Genomic DNA, 21,033 nt, shown 5'->3' on the forward strand with positions numbered 1-21,033 from the left:
GCATGCGTATGCTGAAACAGGGACTTCAGACAAGATTTACAATTTATAGATCACAAAATCAAAATCCAAAGCTTTGGGTTTTGATGCCCATACTGGCATCTTCTTTCCAAGTAGCCAAATAAAGGTATTAGTGATCAAGGATTGTGTTCATGGAGATAGACTGTGCAAGAACTTGACGCTACTGCATGCAGACTGCGGTCACAGCGCAGCAAGATAAACCTTAGCAAGGTAATATGATTGCGATCAATACTTGTATGTAAGGCGGGCTTGACCTCTCTCATTCAGAGACAATCCCACTGCAGGGAGGGTGGTGGAATGGCCCAGCCCTGCCCTCACAACCCCAGACCAATGCCTCCTGCCCTGCTGCTGCACTGGGGTGCCAGTGCTCCCCCCAAACTCCCCTTCTATCCCCACGCCTTCACTGTGACCTTTAGCCAAGCTCCCACCACACACATTCTTCTTCAGCACAGAAAACAAGAGCCACCTCTTCTCCACCTCCTCCCTTTGAGTCTCTATTGTAACCCTGGCTGCAGTGGAAGGGGCTCATTCCATGACAAATCCTGCAAGGACTATGCAGGCAGCCGAGGCAAAAAAAACACACACCACCCAGGGAGAAGACAGCAGCATGCTGTGATGGCAGCAGTTTAGGTAATGGCCTCTCACATTGACAAACTTCATGTTTTGTTGATTTTATTTTTTCCATTTAATTTCCTTGCAGACACCTGTGCAGTGGCCACGCACCTACCTTGTAGGTGATCGCCTTAAGAGGTAACCAGCTGTGTTGTAAATGGACACTGACTTTCCATCAGGGAATGCTGTTAGGATGTTAATGCCTGGCCTTTCATTAGTGATTCACACTATTCCTATCACTGCTGACACTGAACATATGCACTTTTGGCTGCTTTAACACCACAGGGTTTAGAAAGTGTCTTTAAAGAAAAAATTATAAAGATGCAAAAATGTTTCCTTTGGAAAGAAAAAAACGAAGAAGAGGCAATAAAGCTAATAAGCACTGGGCTTTATTTTTCATTCCCATTTTACTTACAACCAAAGAGCCTGTACCCAAGGCTGATCCAAGGGAGCTTTATTATTCCTAGCATTGCTCAAGGTCTATACATCCTCTCTTGACTTGAAGCATCCAACCCTGGCACTCAGCACATCCATCCACCAACCTGAGATGGACAAAGGACCCCAACAGCATAGACATCGTGACACACTGCAACACACATCCATCACCCCACAGCTACTGCTGCGGCTGCCACCTCAGGATGTTTCTATTCCATTTCATTTACCCCCTTTAAATACCCCAGTATTTCCAGGAATATCAACCACGCAGCAGCATAGGGCTGAGCAAGGCTTAAGCAGCACTGTGCCCTACATGCAGATATGTCTTTATACCCCCAACACACATGGCAGAAGGGCGCAACCTGGCCCACAGCTCAAATGCAGCTCAACTCTGCAGCAAGTACAGTTCCCCCCAGTTCTCATTTGCAAGTTATTTTATCATAAGCAAGCAAACATCCACAGCATGGAGCATGCTTTAAAGAGAAACCAGCATCTTCTGTAGCAGAAAGAAAACCCAGCGACTGCGAGCTCCTTGCACATTCACCTCTGCAAAAAATATTCCAGTTCTCTGGCAAATAATGTACATTTAATATAGGAAAAAAGACCAAACACACAGACATCTGCCAGCCTGGACTAGCTGAGGTTTTCAGTGACTACCAGAAGCATTGCTTGATGTAGGGAACAAGTACTAATGGCAGAGACGCAGTGCCAGATCCTAGGATAGTGTCACCCCTATCAGACCCAGGTCACAGGGACCTTCCCTAGGGATGGGAGAGCTGCGGGACAAGAAGCAGGGCAGAGCCCAGGGCAAGGGTGGTGCCAGCTCCAAGGGGAAGTTACAGTTCCCTGGTGTTTGGAGGGGGTCATTGACATTACAGGGAAATCCTGGCAGTGCAGCATTTCAGGCACAACCCCCCAGACAGCTTAGGCTGAAAAGCTGCTTTCTATAACATTCCTGGTCAAACCCAGCCAAAATAAAGGCCCACACTTTAAATGCTTAACAATGTCCAGCACTGCAGTAGGACACAATGCTGCTCTGTGGAAACACACTCGCCTGCAGTAACAGCGGTTGGAGGCAGGCAAGAGGCTGGGGAGCCTGGTTTTGCATTCCCATTTCAGGACTAAAGCTCACAAGCAATGATCAGTCAGCGTCCCGGGGCAGAGCTGCACCCTTCCCATCTCTCCAGGGTTAAACCCTGTGTGCCAACTTGTTATTTATGCATTACTGTACACTAAGGAGGAGAAAGCCACAGCTACACGTTGCTGCAATTTTATATCATTTGCTTTCAGAAAATAATCAGCCGGGTTAATCAAATTCTTTAAGCCCATGGCTTTAGCACAGCTGTCAGCAGCCCGTTAGTCTAAACTTCCAGCATGGATTTCAAAAAATATGAATAACCCTTGGTTTTGACCACGGCCATAGGTTTAGTATGCCAAAAGTGACTCTTGAGATGTGTTATTTCCAAAAGCCTATTGCAAGATCATAGTCATAAGAAGCTTGGAAAGACTTTATAAAAAGAACAGCACAGCACAGAACCTCCTTTCAGTCCCTCCTAGTCAGATACACTGTGTACCTCCCATCCACAGGCACCTGAGTTTCTCTTGCTTCTTCCCCGAGGAAATAAACTCCTGCAAGCTGTATTGGATGCAAGGGGGCACTTAGTTGCTTGCAAGTGAATAGCCAGGCTCTTAACTGTATTTTAACCTTTCCCTTCTCACGTACTTGTCAAATAACCCCAGTTCTGGGACCTCGGGGACCCCGCTTTGCCCCTGGCTGCTCCCTGCTCAGAGGTGTTTGCTTTTGCTGCAGGTCATGCACAGGAGGCTGGTGCTGTCCAGAGTGAAGGGTTTGCCACTCAGCAGCGTCTCGCACTCCAGGCAGGCAAAGTGCTTCTTGTGCCAGGCCATGCCTTCTGCCTGCTGGTAGTCTTCTGAGAAGATGATCTACAGGACAGACAGACAATTGTTTATTTCCATTGTCTCACTAAGCTGGAGCATGGCAGGAACAGGGAGAGCCCACCCCATGTGTCCCACCAAATAGTCAGCTATGGAGCTGGACTTTGGAAGGGGTAATTGAAAGATATAGGACCTCCTGAGCAATGAGTCATGGGCTGCAATTAGGCACTATAAAACCATCAGGTTTTAAATACAGCTAGAGCTTGATTGTTGCTCTGAGATAGATAAATCATTGCCAGCTGAGACTATCATTAATACCACTCTGTTTTGCCCCATTTTCTTTAGATACCCCCAGCTCCACAGCAGCCTGGTGACCAGCACCAGAAGGATGCCACTCTCAGAGAGCATCTCAGCAGGCACGGGTAGGCAGGCAGGTTAAGCAACCCTGAATTAGCCCACACCAAGACCCCAGTAGGGTCAGGGAGTAGCTGGTCTCTACCTCATCACAGCCAGCGCAGCGCGGCCGGAGGCTCTCGCAGTAGTGGCGCCCACACCAGGCGGCCCCGCTCTTCCAGAAGTAGATGAGGTCGACGAGGGGCTCGGAGCACCGGCAGCACACGAAGCACGTCGGGTGCCACTGCCGGGAGTAGCCTGCCCTGTCTGCGTACACCACCGGGCAGTCCTCGGGCACTGCCTGCTTGCAGGTCTCACAGCGCTGCAACAGAGACAGTGGAGTGAGCATGGACCATGTAGCTGGTTAAGAGCACAGTTAGCAAAGCATAACACCACACTCTCCAAGTGCCTCCTCAATGCTTCCTGCTTCTACATAGCCTGGAGGACCTGCTGTGTCCCTGCTCAACATCCCGTAGCACCAAGGAGGACAGTGGAAATAAAACATTTAATTCCAGGACTGCTAAGCTGTGCGACTTTGGTTGCTTTCATTTGAGCTCTTGTTCTGTGAAGGGAATCCTGAGGGTACCAAAGCCCGAGTTCACGGCTGTATCACCAGCCTGAAATGAGGCTATAGAAACAGTGCAGCGAGGTGGAAGAACAAGGTAATGCTAAACTGAAGAGAAAGCAATGGTTGCAGCTCAAGAAAAGTGCTGGGAAAACATCTCAATTGTGCAGTAGGACTCAAACACACAGCATCACAGGGCACCCACAGCCAACAGAACAAACACCCATCAGCCTACCACACTTCACATGCTGTGCAAACATTTGGACCAGTGCTATGCATGGACAGAGTATCAAGAGGTAAAATAATCAGAAGTCATTATAAATATATATTGGCTAGTCTTCCCCTGGAATACTGTTTACTTTTGTCCACAGCCAGATCCAGGCAGGTAGGAATAGCACTACCCACCATCAGTTAAGTGTCTGGCCTTTGGGACCTTCCTCCCAAGATAAAACCAAAATCACCAAAATGCCAAGGCTCCCAGAGTTAGAACATCCTCTAGTGCTGAAGTGCAGCACAGCAAAGATGTTATTTTGCATAGAGATTAGAGACTTGATTCTTTTCTCACTACGTTTTAATATATACATCTATGTATAAGACAGATGTCACTTTCAGCACAGCGCTTTCAATTTGTAACAGCCCAATTATTAGACTTGGCTAATCTGAAGATTAATTAACATTTATGCACATTACACACAAGGCCAACCAGGCTTACTCTTTATCTGTGCCTGCAGAGTGATCCTGCGATTAGCTTAGAGCAAGCTTTAAAGCTCTCCTCTTGGAGGCTGACAACTGATGAGCTGTTATTTAAACTCCCATTTAAGCCTGGATAGTCCAGGTCAGGATAACAACTTGGAGCCTGTGCTTTGTCACTCCCTAAACAAAACACTCTTAAGTAGCGGCTGGAGTCTCTTCCAGCAGAGCCCTTGGCTGCAAGGCCAGACTTCTACTAGCAGTCTGCTGAAGGCTTTTATGAAACCAAGATGCAGCGTGAAGCAGCTTGCGTGTCGCATGTGTTGTGGTTTCAGCTGCTGTGCCCAACCAGCCTATTTGCATGGCCTTGGCTCCCCTCCAGCATGCTCCAGGCAGCATGGGGTTGGGAGTTTCCTTGCATTCAGATGACGGATTTGCTCACAAATACTCTGATTTAAGCCAACAAGTTTCTAAAAGGTGGGTAGAAGAGACACAAAACCAAAATTTCTCACCAGAAGGTAAATAAAACTTCCTGAGCTGAAGGAGAACATCAGGGATGGGGCAGGAAGAGAAGAGCAAGACATTGCACAGGGCAGCTGTGGTCCACAACCTGAGGAACACCACCCTGATGCCACAACAGACTGAGAAACTCGCCCCTCTGTAATCCTCCCTGATACAACCCCAGTAAAGCAGCAGCAGAAACAGCCTCCCTGGGGCACAGAGGGAGTGGGGCTGCTCTGTCAAACCAAAGGCAAGTTTCCCACCACATCCACCCTTTTGCTAGTTCACGGCCTGACTGCCAAAGAGACCGTCCTTTGCATCTGAGGAGTTTTCTTAAACTCATTTTGCCCTTTACACAGCAGAAGGCTACAGGCCTATCTGCACCCACCAAGTGGCTTTGCTTTGCTTTGTTACTGTTATTTCTAGCACGCCTTGCTATTGCTTCCTCCTTGGTTCAGTCTGGATTTTCATTAGCTGCCACGCAGTCCTTGGAGTGGCTCCACCACGCTGACGGGCATCACCTCCTGTTTTACCAGGAAATCCAGTATGACTAGTGAAGGCAGCAATAGAAGAGAGACAAAATGTTTCCTGGCTTGGCTTTTCCGCAAGTCTGAAAGGGGATATGTCGGCTTACACTGCTCCTTCTACTGCAAAGGGCTTCAGATGCATTTCTAAGTGCTCCCAAGACCCATGCCAACGAAAGACTAAGCTCAGTGGTGCAGAAGCCGTGCTATTTCTGGTCTGTATGAACAAGGAAACAAGTACATGAAGCTGCCATGCTCAATGTGGAGCACTACTGGTACACCAGCCTCACTGGCAGTGGGGGCAGATGGGCACCAATGGATTCTGCACCCATTGTATGGGACTGAGGCCATATTTTTCCTTACACACGATACCTCCCCAAGGCACCAGATTTGGGTGAGTCAGGGCAGCAGAGCCCAACCCTGCAGCTGCCTTCGGGGGTGACAGTGTGGAGAAACCACCAGAGCCATCCATCCCAGTCCTGCATATCTTGCAAGATCTAACAGCGAGAACAAACACGAGCAGCTTTCCAACTCTGAGCTCAAGTTTCTTGCCAACAAGAACTGTTAGAAAAACAACTTATTTTGCTGTTTCTTTCAATGGCAGTTATCCACAGGGCTTTTCCTAAGCATCATATAACTTCCACCACTCTGCCATTTACACTAAATAAAGTGGCTCTTCAAATTTAAGATGGCATTACAGCTTAGTTCTTATTTTACATCTCCATCATATAAGGAGAGGAGTGAAGACTTTATTAGCAGCGTAACCAGAGGTGTTGGCCAAGAAAGTGTCCCTTTCTCCTAAGCTTTTCCAAACTCACCCTCTCCACTAGCTGCTACTTTGCAATCACAGCTCCCACAGAACGAGTGCCCCAGATGCCACAAGACTTCCCCAGAGCACTCCCTACATTGGTAACCTCAAGCTTTTTGGGACAATGGCTAATTCCGATCAACAGCTTCAGATTTTTTTGTTTCCAACACAGTTGCTTATAATACCAGAAGACTTTCTGGTTCTGAGGGGGTTAAAGATGATTTTATGCTCAGTGGAGAACACTCAGCTCCTAGGACAGACTTATTACAGTGATGGGGCCCCTTCTCTGCAGCCGAGATGAGTTCAAAAAGCTGTTCGAGCTCAGATGCCTCTCATGGTGATTTACATTGGCCCTGTATGTTTTCCTTTGCACACCAGTTTCAACACAGCTGGCCTGAGTGTGCAATAAGAGGTTTAACAACCTCAACAGAGGGACCACACAAACACCCAAGGAAATTCCAGCTTGTTTCCTGGTGCAGCTTTGGTGCTTTCTGGGTTCATTCTCTTCTAGAGCAAAGGTAACATTTTTGTTTTGGAGTGTGCTGATGTACATTTCAACCCTGAATACCGCAAGAACATTAAAGCCTCCAGTATCACGGCTTTATGCACTTCATTTCTCAGTCCCTTCACATCTGTTCTCAGCCTTCACATAGCTCATTTCGCTCACATCTACTTTCAGCCTCACACACATTGCAAAGTAAAGTGCTATCTCATTTTTCTATGGCAGAACTTTTCCCACTGCAGTTTCATGAAAGCCAGTAGACCTTCTGGAAGTTCAGCACATTTCAGATCTTGGGACACAGTCCATCCCTATCAGGTCAGCAGCATTAATTCCAGCACAGGAGATCAAATCAACATGGGCACTGTTTTCTTAGAGGGGGAAATGGGAGGCCTGTCTTAGTACAGCAAGAAACCACAGCACTCCATGGGGCTGCTGTAAACTGAGCTGCACAGTGCATTGGTCAAAGTGGATCTTCTACAACTGCTTTTGAAGTGGTTTGATTTTTCAGCTAGTGCCTTGAGAAAAATGATGCTTTAAAACTAAGGAGAACAACATCACAGCTATGTAATTTTGGAAGGACAAACTTGCAGTCTAAGTAAACCCGCATTGCTAAGTTAACTTTTATTAATAAATGTTTAATAGAAACCTTCCTTTCTTGGCTATTTTTTAGATTAGATTTTTTTGCCCGATACAGTATTTTGTTGCAATGGTGAAAAACCTTTACTGTATCACTGGGCTCTGAAAGTCAGATGCATGTTAGCAGAAAAGGCCATAGCAGAGGGGATACATTACCCAATATGGAATGAAAATGAAAACTGCTCTGAACATGTTACAGTCTCAGTGCAGCAATGGCAAGAAAAATCTTGCCTTATAAACCCTCAGACACCATTTTTCTTTTACAGCTTTAAAACCTCTGCTGCAAGTCACCCTCACAAGGGACAGTTTGATATATTTTCACTCACCATATTTTATGATAAGCATTTGTTCAGCAACCACAATGGCCACTCCAGACAGCGCTGGCAGAATATAAATCTGAAAGGGTGTTAGGGAATCTCAATCATTTCCCTATGGAAATGTATTTTTATGCCCAGGGACATCTGTTCAAAGTTCCCCCGAGCGATTACAGCCCTGGAAGCACTATCTCCATGTTCACAGCTCTGCATTAATTAGAGCGAGCCACCACCTCCTGTCACTTGCAGTCTTTCCACTTGCTCTGGTCTGGATGCCTAGCTGGAAACACTCACTGACTCGCAGTGAGATGCCTTGAGTACCTTATTGACTCACAAACACCCGGGGCAGTGTCATGCCCAATCTTTCAGAGCTGCCAAGAATCCAAAGTCAAAATCACTGCTTGTGCATCTAGCAGAGGGTTTACTTACCCTGGTGGTTCAGCACAGCTTTTGCTGTGGAGGGAGGGTGATGAAGAGGAGATTATAACCGCCCCTCTTCACCCCTGTTAAGACAGACAGGCAGGGCTGGCAGGAGTATACAAGTCCCACTAGGTGTTTCATAGTGCTCTACAAAAGCATGCCATGATGGAACTGAGCACTGCAGCACTGCTTCAGTTGCCTGAAAAAGCACTGCAGCAGCCCTGCAGAAGCTGACAGGAGCGGTATTGTGAACAGACATCCTGGGCTGATGCAATCTTTACCTGCCTCTAGCTGAGACCAAAGCTGTTCCCTGAAAGCTCCCCAAGCTCCAAGCAGAGCCTAGACACCCCATCCAGCCCATCTCACCACCATGGACCACAGCACTCACATACTGCCCTCCTGCAGGTGCGTTTTCCAGGGCCCCATTGGTGGACTCAGAGGGTTTGCTGGCTGCAATACTCTTGTCCTGCTGCTTCCCCTCCTCCTTTCCTGCGCCGCCCTGGCCCGGCAGAGCCACCTCCCCAACACCCAGCGCCTCGGCTTTGTACTTCTTCACAAAGTCTTCCATCAGCTTCAGCTCGCCCTCGGCGAGGCCGCGGCACTGGGACGGGTCCTGGTCATACAGCGGGAGTTGTCTCACCAGCTGCCGACGACGGTAGTAGGCCCCCTCTGTTCCTGCCACCGGCTGCATCTCCTTCGGGATCAGCTCCATGTACTGCATTGCCTGGAATGGAGAGAGCACCACCAGTTACTGAGCTGCCTTTGGCAGGGAAGCTCAAGCACCCATCACATCCATAGTGCTTTGCAAGCAGATGCTCTGCTCACATTATGGGGCAGTGGCAGAAAAACATGGTCCTTCCTTTCTCCCTTTGTGTTTTTCTAACATTTCAGGAATGAAGGGCTAAACTTACTCAGATGCAAGTAGTAGCCAGGCTACATGTAAAATAAGTACCAATCACTTCATCCTCAGAAAACAGGTTGGGTGGGGTTTGGATTTGTTTGGAGTTTTTCTTAATTTTTTGGTTGTTTTGGGAGTTTTGAGTTGTGTGCTGTGTTTTAAGCCAAACAAAACCCCCAGAACTCCCCAGGAAAGCACTGAAGACTTACTTAGTTTTACACCCAGATCCCAACACACCATCCCTCACATGCCACTACCCTGGGATGCTGAAAAGACCAGATACCGATAAACATCAAAACCCAAGAGCAGGCAGCTTCCTACTGCCTTGTGCCAGGACAGGGAGAGCTCCAAGGAGCAGGTCAGAGCCTGCATCAAGACACCCCATAGCCCTCATGGGTTACATGCAGCATAGTTTACAGTAAAAGCTCCTCTTTTATCAATTAAAACCAGAATCTTAATTCAGGGAAAAAGCAGTCAGCAGCTGAGTCTGTATGTAACACAGAGCTGCCAATGCTGCACAGCTATTGATTCTGCAGTAAAGGGAAGGCGCTTGGTCATTGATGCCCTGGCAACATGGAAAGTAAATGCCAAGAAGCTATCAAAAATAAAGCCTCCTACTCAACTGGCTACTAGCCACTGTCTTAAAAGCAGATTAAACCGTAATCTTGCAAGAGGTCTGTCCCACACTGAATTAGCACTTGCAGGACAGCAGGGTCTGTACAGTTAACTTCTGCTGGCCTGGTACCAAGGGGAAGGGAGTTCCCACTCAAGGCATTTTTCCTATTGTAGTGTGAAGAGCTATGGGGCAGCCAGTTGGCACTCTGCCATTCCGCTTTAAAGACCAGCATCCATCTGCACTAGATTTGTTTCTGACTTGGTCAGCATTTGAAATCTGAATTTTACAAACCGTAGAGAAGTGATTAACTGTTTACTGTGCAGGGACCAGGTCAGTTGGGGTCTTTAAATACAGAAACATCTGCACAGCACCAAACAGCTCATCACATCTGTAAGAACTTCAAAGTCAGCTTCCACCTCAGCTACTTTCAGCCGCATAGAATTATTGCAGAGCAAGATTTCTGCCTGAAGATTCACAGCAGCAATAGATGAATTATTTAATGGAGGCATGGCTTCTTCCCTATTTCTTAGTGTGCATGTTAACATTGCTGCACAATATGTTACACATCAACACTCAGTATAGCATGCCTCTGTGCAATGGCACATTAATATCCAGGAGTTTTTCCAGGGGAGGAAGAAGCACATGGGAGAAATGCTATTGGGAATAGCTGGTTAGAGAGCTACAGGATGCTGTAGAAGTGATCTGGTGCACAGATGGCTTTCACAGAAGTGAGAAATCCTAATAGGAACTACAGAAGCAAGAAAAAAGAATTCCCGACAGCTCCTCCCAGGCCTCACACAGTCACTGCCCTACAAAATAAGGATATTGCTGGTATTATCTAACAACTGGAAAGAAAAACAACCAAAGCTTCAATGCTGCAAAACACAACTTCAGGACAGCAAATGCTGCACAGTCTGCACTGGCTTGGTGCAGCTGCAGCAAGAGCACTAGCAGAGCATTAGCACAGTAGGGTCTTAATGGAAGAAATTCTTAATCCACTACAAACATGCCAAGACTAATGAACGCTTCAACCAGCACTATGAGAAAGCACCCTGCCAGCACATGCATCTGAAGCACCTCTTTCCACTCTAGCACCAGACTCTCCACTGCCAGTACAAAACATCTGTGCTGAAAGCAAGAGACAAAAGCAAAGTCTTAAGCCTTTCTTATAAGTACAGCTGGAGTGCTCAGTGGCAGGGTCCAATATCTGCCCAGAAACATGGTAGGATTTCACTCACTGATCAACAGAATGCTTAAGGTTACAATTGCTGATGTCATAAAACATTCACAGAATACCTCAGGGAAAGCAGAATGAGGAAAAGTTGTTTCTTCTGCTGCTACCATGTACTACTATGGTGAAATGCTTTACCCTATTGCCTTAGTGCAGATAACAGTGAAAATCGAAAATGCTCTTCCTCAAAATTAACTACTGCACATCAAGTATTTTATAATCTGTTCTTTTCACTTTCCCCAAGGACCCTGAATATCTACTTCATAGCTTCTCCAGGCATGGCTTAATGAAAACACACTCTGAACTTCCTCCTATTATTGGACCATCCACTTCAAGACAACGATATTAAAAACAATCCCAAGTTTCCAACGTGCCGTCAGAAGGAAGCCACTGGAGCGAGTCAGTTATGCACTAAAAGCTTTTTGGCCCAAATCCCTTTCAAGCTATCCTGAGAATAGCTGACATCCCGCATCGCTCCTGAAAGTTTGTCAAACTGATCTTCAGACCAAAATTCACCAAGGCTACCTACAAAGCTCCTGGATGTTGTTTACTTGAACTAAGATATCTTCTAGCCTGTTCAGGCAACATGAAGAGTTCAAAAAGCTTCCATGAAGCATGCACCCTCCAAGCTGCCCCTTTACCAGCATCCATGGGGGGGAGTTTGCCCCGGGGGGGGAGGGAGGGCAGGGGCTGGCAGGCTCCCCAGTGGCCCCATTGGACAGGGATCACCCCAAACATGCACCCACAAGGGGTTATGGTCAGGGTTCAGGCCCACAGAAGAAGAAAGCAGCCCAGGAACTGCAGAGTTTGGGCATCCTTCAGAGTAAGGAAGTGACCCTGCCCCAAGGAGCTGGCAGCACAGCGCTGCAGCCCTGCTCAGAGCTGTGAAACACGGGCTTCTGATAAATCCCAGGCTGGGCAGCAGGCTGAACGATCAGGCTGGATGGGAAGAGTGCCATCATTGTTCTCCCTATCCCTCATGAGCAAATTGATTCCTCCCGGGACTTGTGGAAGGCAAACACTGGTTAAACAAACATTCCTGCTAGGCAAGCTCCTACCAAAGGGAAGGGAAGGGAGCTGAGAGCAGCAGCACTACAATTAAACAGCCAGGCAGTCATCTGCATGGGGGTCTCAGTCCCTCCTTGAAGCCCAATGGTCTGCTCCAGCTAGCACCACAGGTCCCAACTGCATTCTCAATACAGACTTCATGCCACCCGCAGTCAGTCTTTCCAAGGGGATGAGGGCAACTGAGTTAAGGAGAATCAAGTCTGCGTCTTGGGCCTGAAGCTGCAATTTCACATTTGTTTCAATTCTTTAAAAAAATCTGGTTGCAATTTCCAGCAGCTTTAAATTATTTAATTTGAAGAGCAAAAGCTGTCCACTAATGACAGTGTAATATATATAATGGGTTTAGTACCACAATACAGTTAAAAGTCAGTTAAATGCTCTCCCTCAAGAAGTGCTCTGCTGGCTAACACTTCCATACACCAAAACACACTTCCATTCCTTCCCGCACAGCAATACTATCACCTGGATGGCAGCTGGGGCTGGGGGGCTTGTGTGAGACCCCGTCCTCAGCACAGGGCCACACTCCCCATCGCCCTTTCTTACCCCGAGTTCTCTTTACAAAACCCGAACACAAATGTTTTCTTTTATTTGGACCAGACTATGTTTAAGCTGTAAAGAAAAAAGATCCCAGCTCAATGCTGGACCTGGGAGAGGTTCCTCAGGAAGCAGCAATGCCCATGCTGGCAGGAGCTGCAGGCAGGATGCTCCCAACCACAGAGCTCAGCTTCACTTTCCTCCAAGCTATCACACCTTGGCACCATGAGTTTCCATGTTCCTGCTCCACAGGGAAGGAAGATCCATGAGTCTGCTGGGAATAGGGACAGGCTGCTGTTAGAGAGGCCTTAGGCGCAGGGGCTCCAAGCCCAGTGCTCAGCTCAGTCAGCCTGGGCTGCTGCAGGAGGATGTTTCCTACTAAATTGATGCTCTTCTGGGAGCAGGACATGGAGAGCCCCAAGGAACAACCACCCAACTGCCCACCACCACAAGAAGTTCAACCCCCCTCCCTCTCCTCTGCTTGCCCAGCAGATCTGAGCTGAAATTAAATGGAACAGCATTACAAAGCAGTTAGGCCATAAGCTGATTGCTGTCAGAACGCTGTTTTGGCTCTTTCAGCCTTCCTACAGACAGTTGCCCAGGGCTGAGGTGCTACAGCATTCAACAGGAAGCAAGGCTGCATTCTGGGGGGAGTTGGGGCCATTATGTGATTTACAGCAGCACAAATGAGCAGTAGTTGCACTCCTGGTTAATAAGCTTGAGATACCAGGTCTATTTTAAGTCCAAGATTTTAATAACTACCTCATCAAGCAAAGAAAAAATAATTATCTTCTATTTTAAAGGCAACCATTATTTTGCTATCATCATTAGAGCCCATTTCTATAACAGAATAATTTACAAACACAGCACTGGATGTAGATGCAGCATTACTTTTTTCCACACTGATTTATTTTCTCTGCTTCCGAGGCAGACTGAAGCATGATCTCCTGAAGCGTTTGCCGAAAAGGCCTCCAGGTTAACGAAAGTGTCCCAGCTACCTCCACCTCTGGAGCGAACTTCTTGTCCTCTTCCCACAGCTTGCACAGCTTTCTGCCTCCTTGGTGCCCAGGGAAAGGACCAAACCCCAGCCCTGACACCCCAAAGTGGCCTGGAAGAATTGCTCCCACATCCAGCCTAGGGCTCTGGAGCAGGCACACGCCTGCATGGGCTGTGCAGGTGTTGTACAACTGGCAGGACAGCAGAGATGGGATCTCTCCTCAGCAATGTTTTTACTGGACATGAGCTTTATCAAAGCAGTGAGCATTCTAGTTGTAAAACCCATTAAGACTTCTCCTAGAAATGTAAGCAAAGCTATAAAACCTCAAAAGCAATCCATTCCCCTCTCCCACCTACCCCAGTTATTTATGTGGTTTTCCAAAATACAAAATCTTATGTGCATTTTTGCTCTCTGAGAGAAGTTGTATGTTTTACTGTTTTTCCCCCTGATAGCTTTATTCCAGAGCTACATTATGATCTCCATTAAACAACTACCCACCAAACACACCGTGGATTATCTTACCAGCTTCTGGGTGAGCCCTGGTGGCGCCCACTCATACGTGATGGTGTCAAAGGTGGGGTCTTTCCGGGAGACAATGGGGTTGGTGATGATCATGCGGTTCCTTTTGTAGATGCGGATGCCATCACCTCCTTTCACCCGGGCAGTGAGCGTGGCGTACTTGGAGTCTGAGAGCAAGCGCCCAATCTTCCGATCATCCTCCAGATCCGAGCTCAGGCTGTGATCCTCCTGGCTGCACTTGCATGACTTGCAGATCTTCCTGTGGGTGACAAGCAAGATCATGCTTTTGATGAGAGCTGGGCCATGATGATGCGATGGCTCAGCCTCTTCCAAAGGTTAAACACAGAGCAGGATTATGGCATAAGACCTGTGGCATGTGGGCTCCAACAGGTCCATGTCCTCCTTGTGCTGGGGGCCCCAGAGCTGGACACAGTACTCCAGGTACAAAGATCACATTGCTGGTGATGCAGCCTGGAAAGCCAACCATATCCTGGGTTGCAAGTACACATTGTCAGCTCATGTCCAGCTTTTCCTAACAGGGATTGGCAGTGGCAGAGTGGCAGAGCAGAAAGCCACAAGCCCCAACCCCAAGCAAAAGCAGCTGCAGCAGTGCTGATATAATGCTGCCTGCCACCCACCACGGGGAGCTGCTACTATCTGTGCACTTTGAAAGCCCCTTCAAGCACCACTGTATCTCCCACCCTCACCAGTCTCCAACAGCTAAGCACCAACACTACCTTTTACAAAGCTTTACATACCATTAAAAAAGTGACTGCTAAAAGGAATTGACACTTAAGTGTCTGTAATTTTAATTATCATATCTTTATGATTTATAGCTGAGTCTGTAAGGCCACTCTCTGCTCGCCAGCTTTTCAATCAAATGTTAACAGCAAAAAGGACAAAGTAACTGTGATGCAACCCCAAGTATTTCAGCAGGATCCTGGGACAAGCAGTATTCAAACCAGCCTTTAAGTCAGTTGAAAAAAGTAGTGATTCCACCAAATGTGTTTTAAAGTTTGGATTTCCACACAGCTGAGGCACTGATCTTGGGAACTGAAGGCTGTAGGATACTACTGCACAGCAAAGCCTACTGAAGCTTGCCAGCAGCATGCCTAGAAACCTCAGGCCCCCATGTGCCACTGTGATAGGACCTGGCTGCCCCACAGCATTCAGGAGCTCTCCAGGCTCGCAGAAAAGAGTCCAGTGTTTTGCAAGGCAGCCTCAGAGGGCATCAATTCTTTTTTAATTAATGACATCTGGGTAGGTCCCTTCTATTTCAAAGCCGCCTTTGTTTCTCCCATTTGGGTTTGCAAGCAGATTGGGCAGGAGCCTGCTGCCCCTGCCCAGAGCCAAACACCCAGTATGATCGGCTCCCATCAGCTACTGACACTGGTGGCTATTTACTTTAATTAGTGTTTTTAAGTGGAAAAACAGAAAATAAAGTGTCAAATAACAAGACACGTCTGGCACTTCAGCCATTTGGGTGCTCAGGATGGCCATCAGCAACAGCCGCCATGGTGCTGCCAAGCAGAACACAGCACTGAGCCCCCACCAAGGGCTTTCACTGTGCCAGCTCTGCACCCACAGAGCCCTCACGGACAATGGTGACAGCCAGGCACCTGCACACCTCCTGCCAACAGGACGTTTGGTCAACGTTTCTCTGCCTTCAAAACAAACAAGGACATATTTGTTTTCACAAACTGATCTCCAAGCAATCTGACAGGCTGGGAAGGCAGCATGTGGCAGGCAGATCCGTACACAGAGGATCCATGCTCCAGAACACACACTATGCAGGGCATCAAGTGGCTTGTGCAGAGCCATGTGCAGAAGCTTCGGCACCATGCTCCCTTCCCAACATCCCGCTGAACAGCACCAGCCATGCAGTGCTGTGCCAGGGATGGTCCCGTGGCTGGTGAGACCCTTCTGCAAGATGGGCCATCTCTCATCCAGCTCTCCCTGTTCCCATGCCACAGCTCACTGCCAAGACCTGTGGCCAATCTAGCAGAGCTAGTCAACTCCTAGGGAGGGGGCAACGGTAGCGAACTGGAAAAGAACCCCAAGCCCCAGGCATGAGAGCTCCAGCTTGGTTTAAGCAGGACCAGTGGGGGAAAGGGGATGGAGAGCAGGGAGCATGAGCATCTCCCCAACTCAGCGGCTGCCTTAGCCAGAAACTGTGTCCTCTGCACCTCCCAACACACCTCAAGCGCTCTGCAGTTCTTTGCATGCGGTCACTGGAGTCTGAACATCAACGGGACCAAAGAGACAGTGTCAGGACAGGGGCCATCAGGACCAGGACATTACCTCCAAGAATGTGGCTCAAAGCCCGTGCACATCCCTCTGCAGCGTAAACAAGGCACACCTCTTCCTGACTGCGGCTGGCTCACCGACATCTGGAAAAGAACAGGAAAGTGGAGTTGGAAATGCTTTATCCTCAAAGATTATCTGAGACTAGAATACTAATTCTGTGTTTTGTCCTTCAAATGATTTCTTCAGCCATGCCTTATGTCCTGTGAAACCTCAAACCTCCCAGAGGCCATTTGAGCGCTGTCCATGCAGACCTGCTCAAGTTTATTTAGAGATGCTTGGGATGAAGGTTTTCACCTTAAAAGAGAAGATGGCATGTCTGGAGCAGTGTAGGGGGGACAACACATCAAACACAGTGAGCATGCACACACCCCAGATAGCCACCTTAACGTCATACCCAGAGGCCTCAGGTCTCATTAAAATGCTATTTTTATTTACCTTATATTTTGCAAATGATTCTGTGCAAGTGAAATTTCCTCCAGTGGGACATGAAGTGCACCGCCATAACCTGATGCTGAGCTTGCTTTACTGCAGCTTGGACCTCCTTGGTCTTTCTACAGGGGCCCATCAGAACAGTTAAGGCTGCAGAAGTTTCTAATGCTGGAGAGGCTGTTGCCTGCCTGTGCAGTATTAATGAGCTTCTGTGTTATAACAGCATATGATCTTATAATGAAAGACAATGTAAACCTCCTCCAGCACCGCTCCTCATCTTCCTCACCCAGCTCCAGCCCCTCTCCCCACTCAGCAACTCACAGCCCTTGTCCATGCACATTGCCTCAATCCCCAGCAAGGGCAGAGGCTTCCACAGCTTTAGATGGGGATGGGTAGAGGCAGTCTTTGCCAAAGCCCATATTCCAAGGGAGGGATCAATAGCAGTAAAAGAACGGAGGTTAGTTTTAAAGTATGCAGTGAAGGAATGTGCTCAGCTCCTTCACTCTGCACTGCTGTGGGTGGTTAAATCCCCCTTTGAGGAGGCTCTGCAGGGATCCTGCATAGGTGGCCAGGCACTGCAGGCAGCAGCGTAGCTGGTGACTAGCCCTAAGCTCTGCCCAGCAGCACTGGGCTTCACAGCTCTACTGGGATGCAAAGCTGTTGATGACACTGGCAGCTGCTCCTTCCTCCCTCTCCTGCCCAGATCCACCCATTCAGCTTTCAGCAGGGGCTCCTCAAAGCTCCTGCAGGGATCTGGAGCGCCCCAAGGTCTCCTCTGACATTCAAACACATACTCCATTTCTCAAGAGAAAAAGAATAGGTTATTTTATGGCACTTGGTTAGGAAAGGCATTTAATTTACTTGGAAAGCCCAGTGTTGCTAATAAGGACAAAGCTTTTATGAACAGATGGTTCTGGAAAGAGCTGGGTGCTGGTTTGCCAATTTTAAGGTAAACGAGCCTTTACATAGTCGTTTTTGCACAGAACTATCAAGCCTCCACACAAGGCTGCTCGCCCTTGAGAAGCACAGCCCAAAGGGTATGAAATGGCCAATTTCAGCTCACTTAGCCCCCGGGACTGCTATTTCATTTGTGCCTCCGCTTTCACCTGTAGTTTTCACCTCTTCTCACCTGCAGTTTTTATAGATATTTTGAAGCCAGTGAAAAGACCTCTCGCTCTGGGAATTCATAAAAACACATCTTAAAAACAGCCTTAACACGTACACACACTCCCCACCCTGCCCCAGAGAAATAGGCCATTTGATTCTTCAGCTATGTGCCCGCTCTCCAGAAGAGAGATGTTTAAGATCCCCACAGACCACACAATCTTGCCAGTTCTGGAATCATGTGCTCAGTGCCCACTAACTGATGGGGATTTTTAACAGACTCTGATCTTAATGAGTTAGAAGCTGAGTATAGGCAAGTGACTGTGAATGGCTGTTTATTTAAGATACAAACATCTGGATTAAATAAACTCATTTGGAAAAGCTTCATTACATACAAGAGGAAAAGCAAAGAGAAAAGCCTTATCAGTAGCAAGCATCAGTACATGAAACCCCCATAATCAGCCTGACACTTCACAGTCTAATTAAGTGCCTGTGCAGGAGCTCACAGCCATTTGGGGTGACTACCAGTCTGTGACCTCCACATTGATATGTATACCCAGCATTTCACGTTGTTCCTTCAGTGTTAACAAGCCCCTGTCTCGGTAGTTCATTCTACTTGTCCAACCATGACATCTGGTTCATGTCCTAGGTCCAAGTGTAATTGAGGGTAACTGATGTTTACACAGTCTAACCCATGGAACTATCTAGTGAATCAGTGCTCCCAGAATACCCTCATGCCAGCTTTCCAGAGCAGGCTGGCACTACCCATCACCCCAGTTAGTTGGAGGATCTCTGCCTCCAAGATGTTGGATCTGTTTTAGACATCTACCCAACTCCAAACACTGGCATGCAATGGCTTCGTCATGACTGTCCATTGCCAAGGGCAGGGTGAGCATCGCAAAGCCTGCCAGCTGGCAGAGCTGGGATCAGATGGGTGGTGCCACACATCACTGTGGGCTGAACAACAACAGACCCATAGACAAGTCCAACAAGTGGTTCCAAGCCAAAGGGTGGCACAGCACCTCCAGATGGAGAAAGGGCACATAACCACTGGCTGCTGCTCTGCCTTGCCCTACAAGCTCAGGGCCCTCTGGGCAGCATCTCCTCATGGCTGCCCAAATCACAGCCACATCTCTATTTGGACGACAGCATTATCCCTCGCTCCCTCAGAAGTGGAAGGAGGTTTGAGCCACTCATTTCCATCTCTGTGCAGGGGCCAAACACAACAGGCGCCGCTGTCTGTTTTTCAGGCTGCCTGGTCAGCAGGACTTCCTGCCCAGATATGGAGCTTCTCCTCACAGCTCCGCTCCGGCTCCTTGAATATGCATAAAAGGAGATTTCTTTAAGAAACAGACAGAAGACACTGCAAAAACACCCAAATCCAGTAAGATAATGTGAAACAAATGCTCCCTTGACTATCTTAGACTCCACCTATGCCCAAGCCCATTTGGGAACAGCAGCGTTAAACAAGGCGGTACTGGAGTTTAAGAATTTGAAGACATTTGTAATGCCTTTAAAAAACAGGCCTGTGTCAACAAACCACTTGGAAGAAAAGCAAATTCTGCTCACCATGACTAGATATACAACGCATTTTGAGAGTTCTGATTTGGCTTTGTGTCTTACAGCATTCTTGCTATTAAAAGCAAGAAAGCAAACCAGTGCAGAGGAAATTCTTCGGTAGTGAAATGATAGGAAATTGAGGCCATTCTACCCACAAAAACATCTCTGAACAATCTCAGGAATACACTAGTAATAGCATGGTTCGCTATTACACTGGCCAAAGGCAGGGCCATCCTAGACACTGGTAAGTTCACTCAGTGGCTGGAAAATAGAGCCTATTATGACAAGAGACAAGGGAAACACCCAAACATGGGTCCACCTTGGTTTGCAGTTTGAGGACTCCTTTGGAAAGGAGCACTGAGCTTCCAAAGCAGGTCTTGCAGGATGGACCCCTGGTTAGAAGTTATGAGCAGGTCAGAATCCCAGCTCCACCAGCCTGTTCCATTTGCAGCTCAGCTGAGACTCCAGAAGGTCCTTGCCCATCATCACACCCTGACCAGCCCAGTACACCTTGGCTAATGACCCCTGGCCAGAGGGTGTACGGAAGCTAGTTTGACAATAGAGTTTGGTATGAAAGGACCATCCTCAATGGCACATGGAGAAAATGCTGGGGTTTACATCCACATGACTTGAAAATCCTTCCAACAAGTGGAAGCTTCTTCTCACACTCACAACCAGTTCAGTGCCAGAGATTCAATGTACCCAAGAGGAGACTTCAGTCTAAGCTTAGGTGTTTCCCAGCAAAGGCTCCTCTAGAAACAGCCAGGTTAACGCTACAGACAAGGAGACCAAGCTTCTAGACAGCAAATAGGCTTAACTCAGACCTGCTCAGGCACACCAGCTATCACAGGCACATACAGTCAGTATCTGCCATGGGGGCTGTTTCACTGCCTGCAACCTGTCCCCACCAGTCAGAGGCACCCACCTGTGCTACTGAATTTGCTACTGCAACTGCATAAGGGAAATGCAGCCATGAGTCTGGCACTTGCTTGTTGGTGATGCTTACTTTTCTTTTGTTATATGTCTGCTCCTTACATCATCTTCCTTCAGCTATGCACAACACACAGCATCAAGACAGACTTGATAAGTTCATTTTGATCTCCAGCAGAAGCATGCTACAATGTCATGAGAACACAAAACAAGCTTGGGTCTTGGTTAAGTGACAAACAAGGTGGAAAGAGGAAAGTAGAGCCAGTTCCAGCTGCTAAATCAGTCACTGTAACAAAAGGATGGTAACTGAAGTAGGAGACGCTTATCAGATCAGGGATGCTTGGACCATACTCCCTAAGAAGACAAATGCACTGAAAAGCCAAGGTATCTATCTTCTCACAGGATGGTTTTGCCATTAGCAGCATGTACACCACATACTACAGCAAAGTGCAGGGCAGCCTCAGATGGAAGAAAACAGCCCTTTGGTCAGCAGCACTGTCCATCATGCTGCTGTGGATGGAGGTGT

The 21,033-nt window shown here is 47.8% G+C and overlaps 1 protein-coding gene across 3 annotated transcripts in view; it reads right to left on the reverse strand.

The window, feature by feature from the left end:
• Nucleotides 1-997: 997 nt before the first annotated feature.
• LMCD1 (LIM and cysteine rich domains 1) overlaps nucleotides 998-21,033 on the reverse strand; it is a 38,154-nt gene continuing 18,118 nt past the window's right edge. For all 3 annotated transcript variants that reach the window (XM_065687037.1, XM_065687036.1, XM_065687035.1), the window contains 5 exons: nucleotides 16,479-16,567; nucleotides 14,181-14,436; nucleotides 8,703-9,038; nucleotides 3,461-3,676; nucleotides 998-3,009 (listed from right to left, as the gene is read on the reverse strand). In XM_065687037.1, coding sequence (XP_065543109.1) covers nucleotides 2,851-3,009; nucleotides 3,461-3,676; nucleotides 8,703-9,038; nucleotides 14,181-14,436; nucleotides 16,479-16,567 — 1,056 coding nt within the window. In that variant the 3' untranslated portion in view covers nucleotides 998-2,850. The remainder of the gene's footprint in view (nucleotides 3,010-3,460; nucleotides 3,677-8,702; nucleotides 9,039-14,180; nucleotides 14,437-16,478; nucleotides 16,568-21,033) is intronic.

Source organism: Lathamus discolor, chromosome 7 (genome assembly GCF_037157495.1).
Source record: "Lathamus discolor isolate bLatDis1 chromosome 7, bLatDis1.hap1, whole genome shotgun sequence".
Classification (NCBI taxonomy): domain Eukaryota; kingdom Metazoa; phylum Chordata; class Aves; order Psittaciformes; family Psittacidae; genus Lathamus; species Lathamus discolor.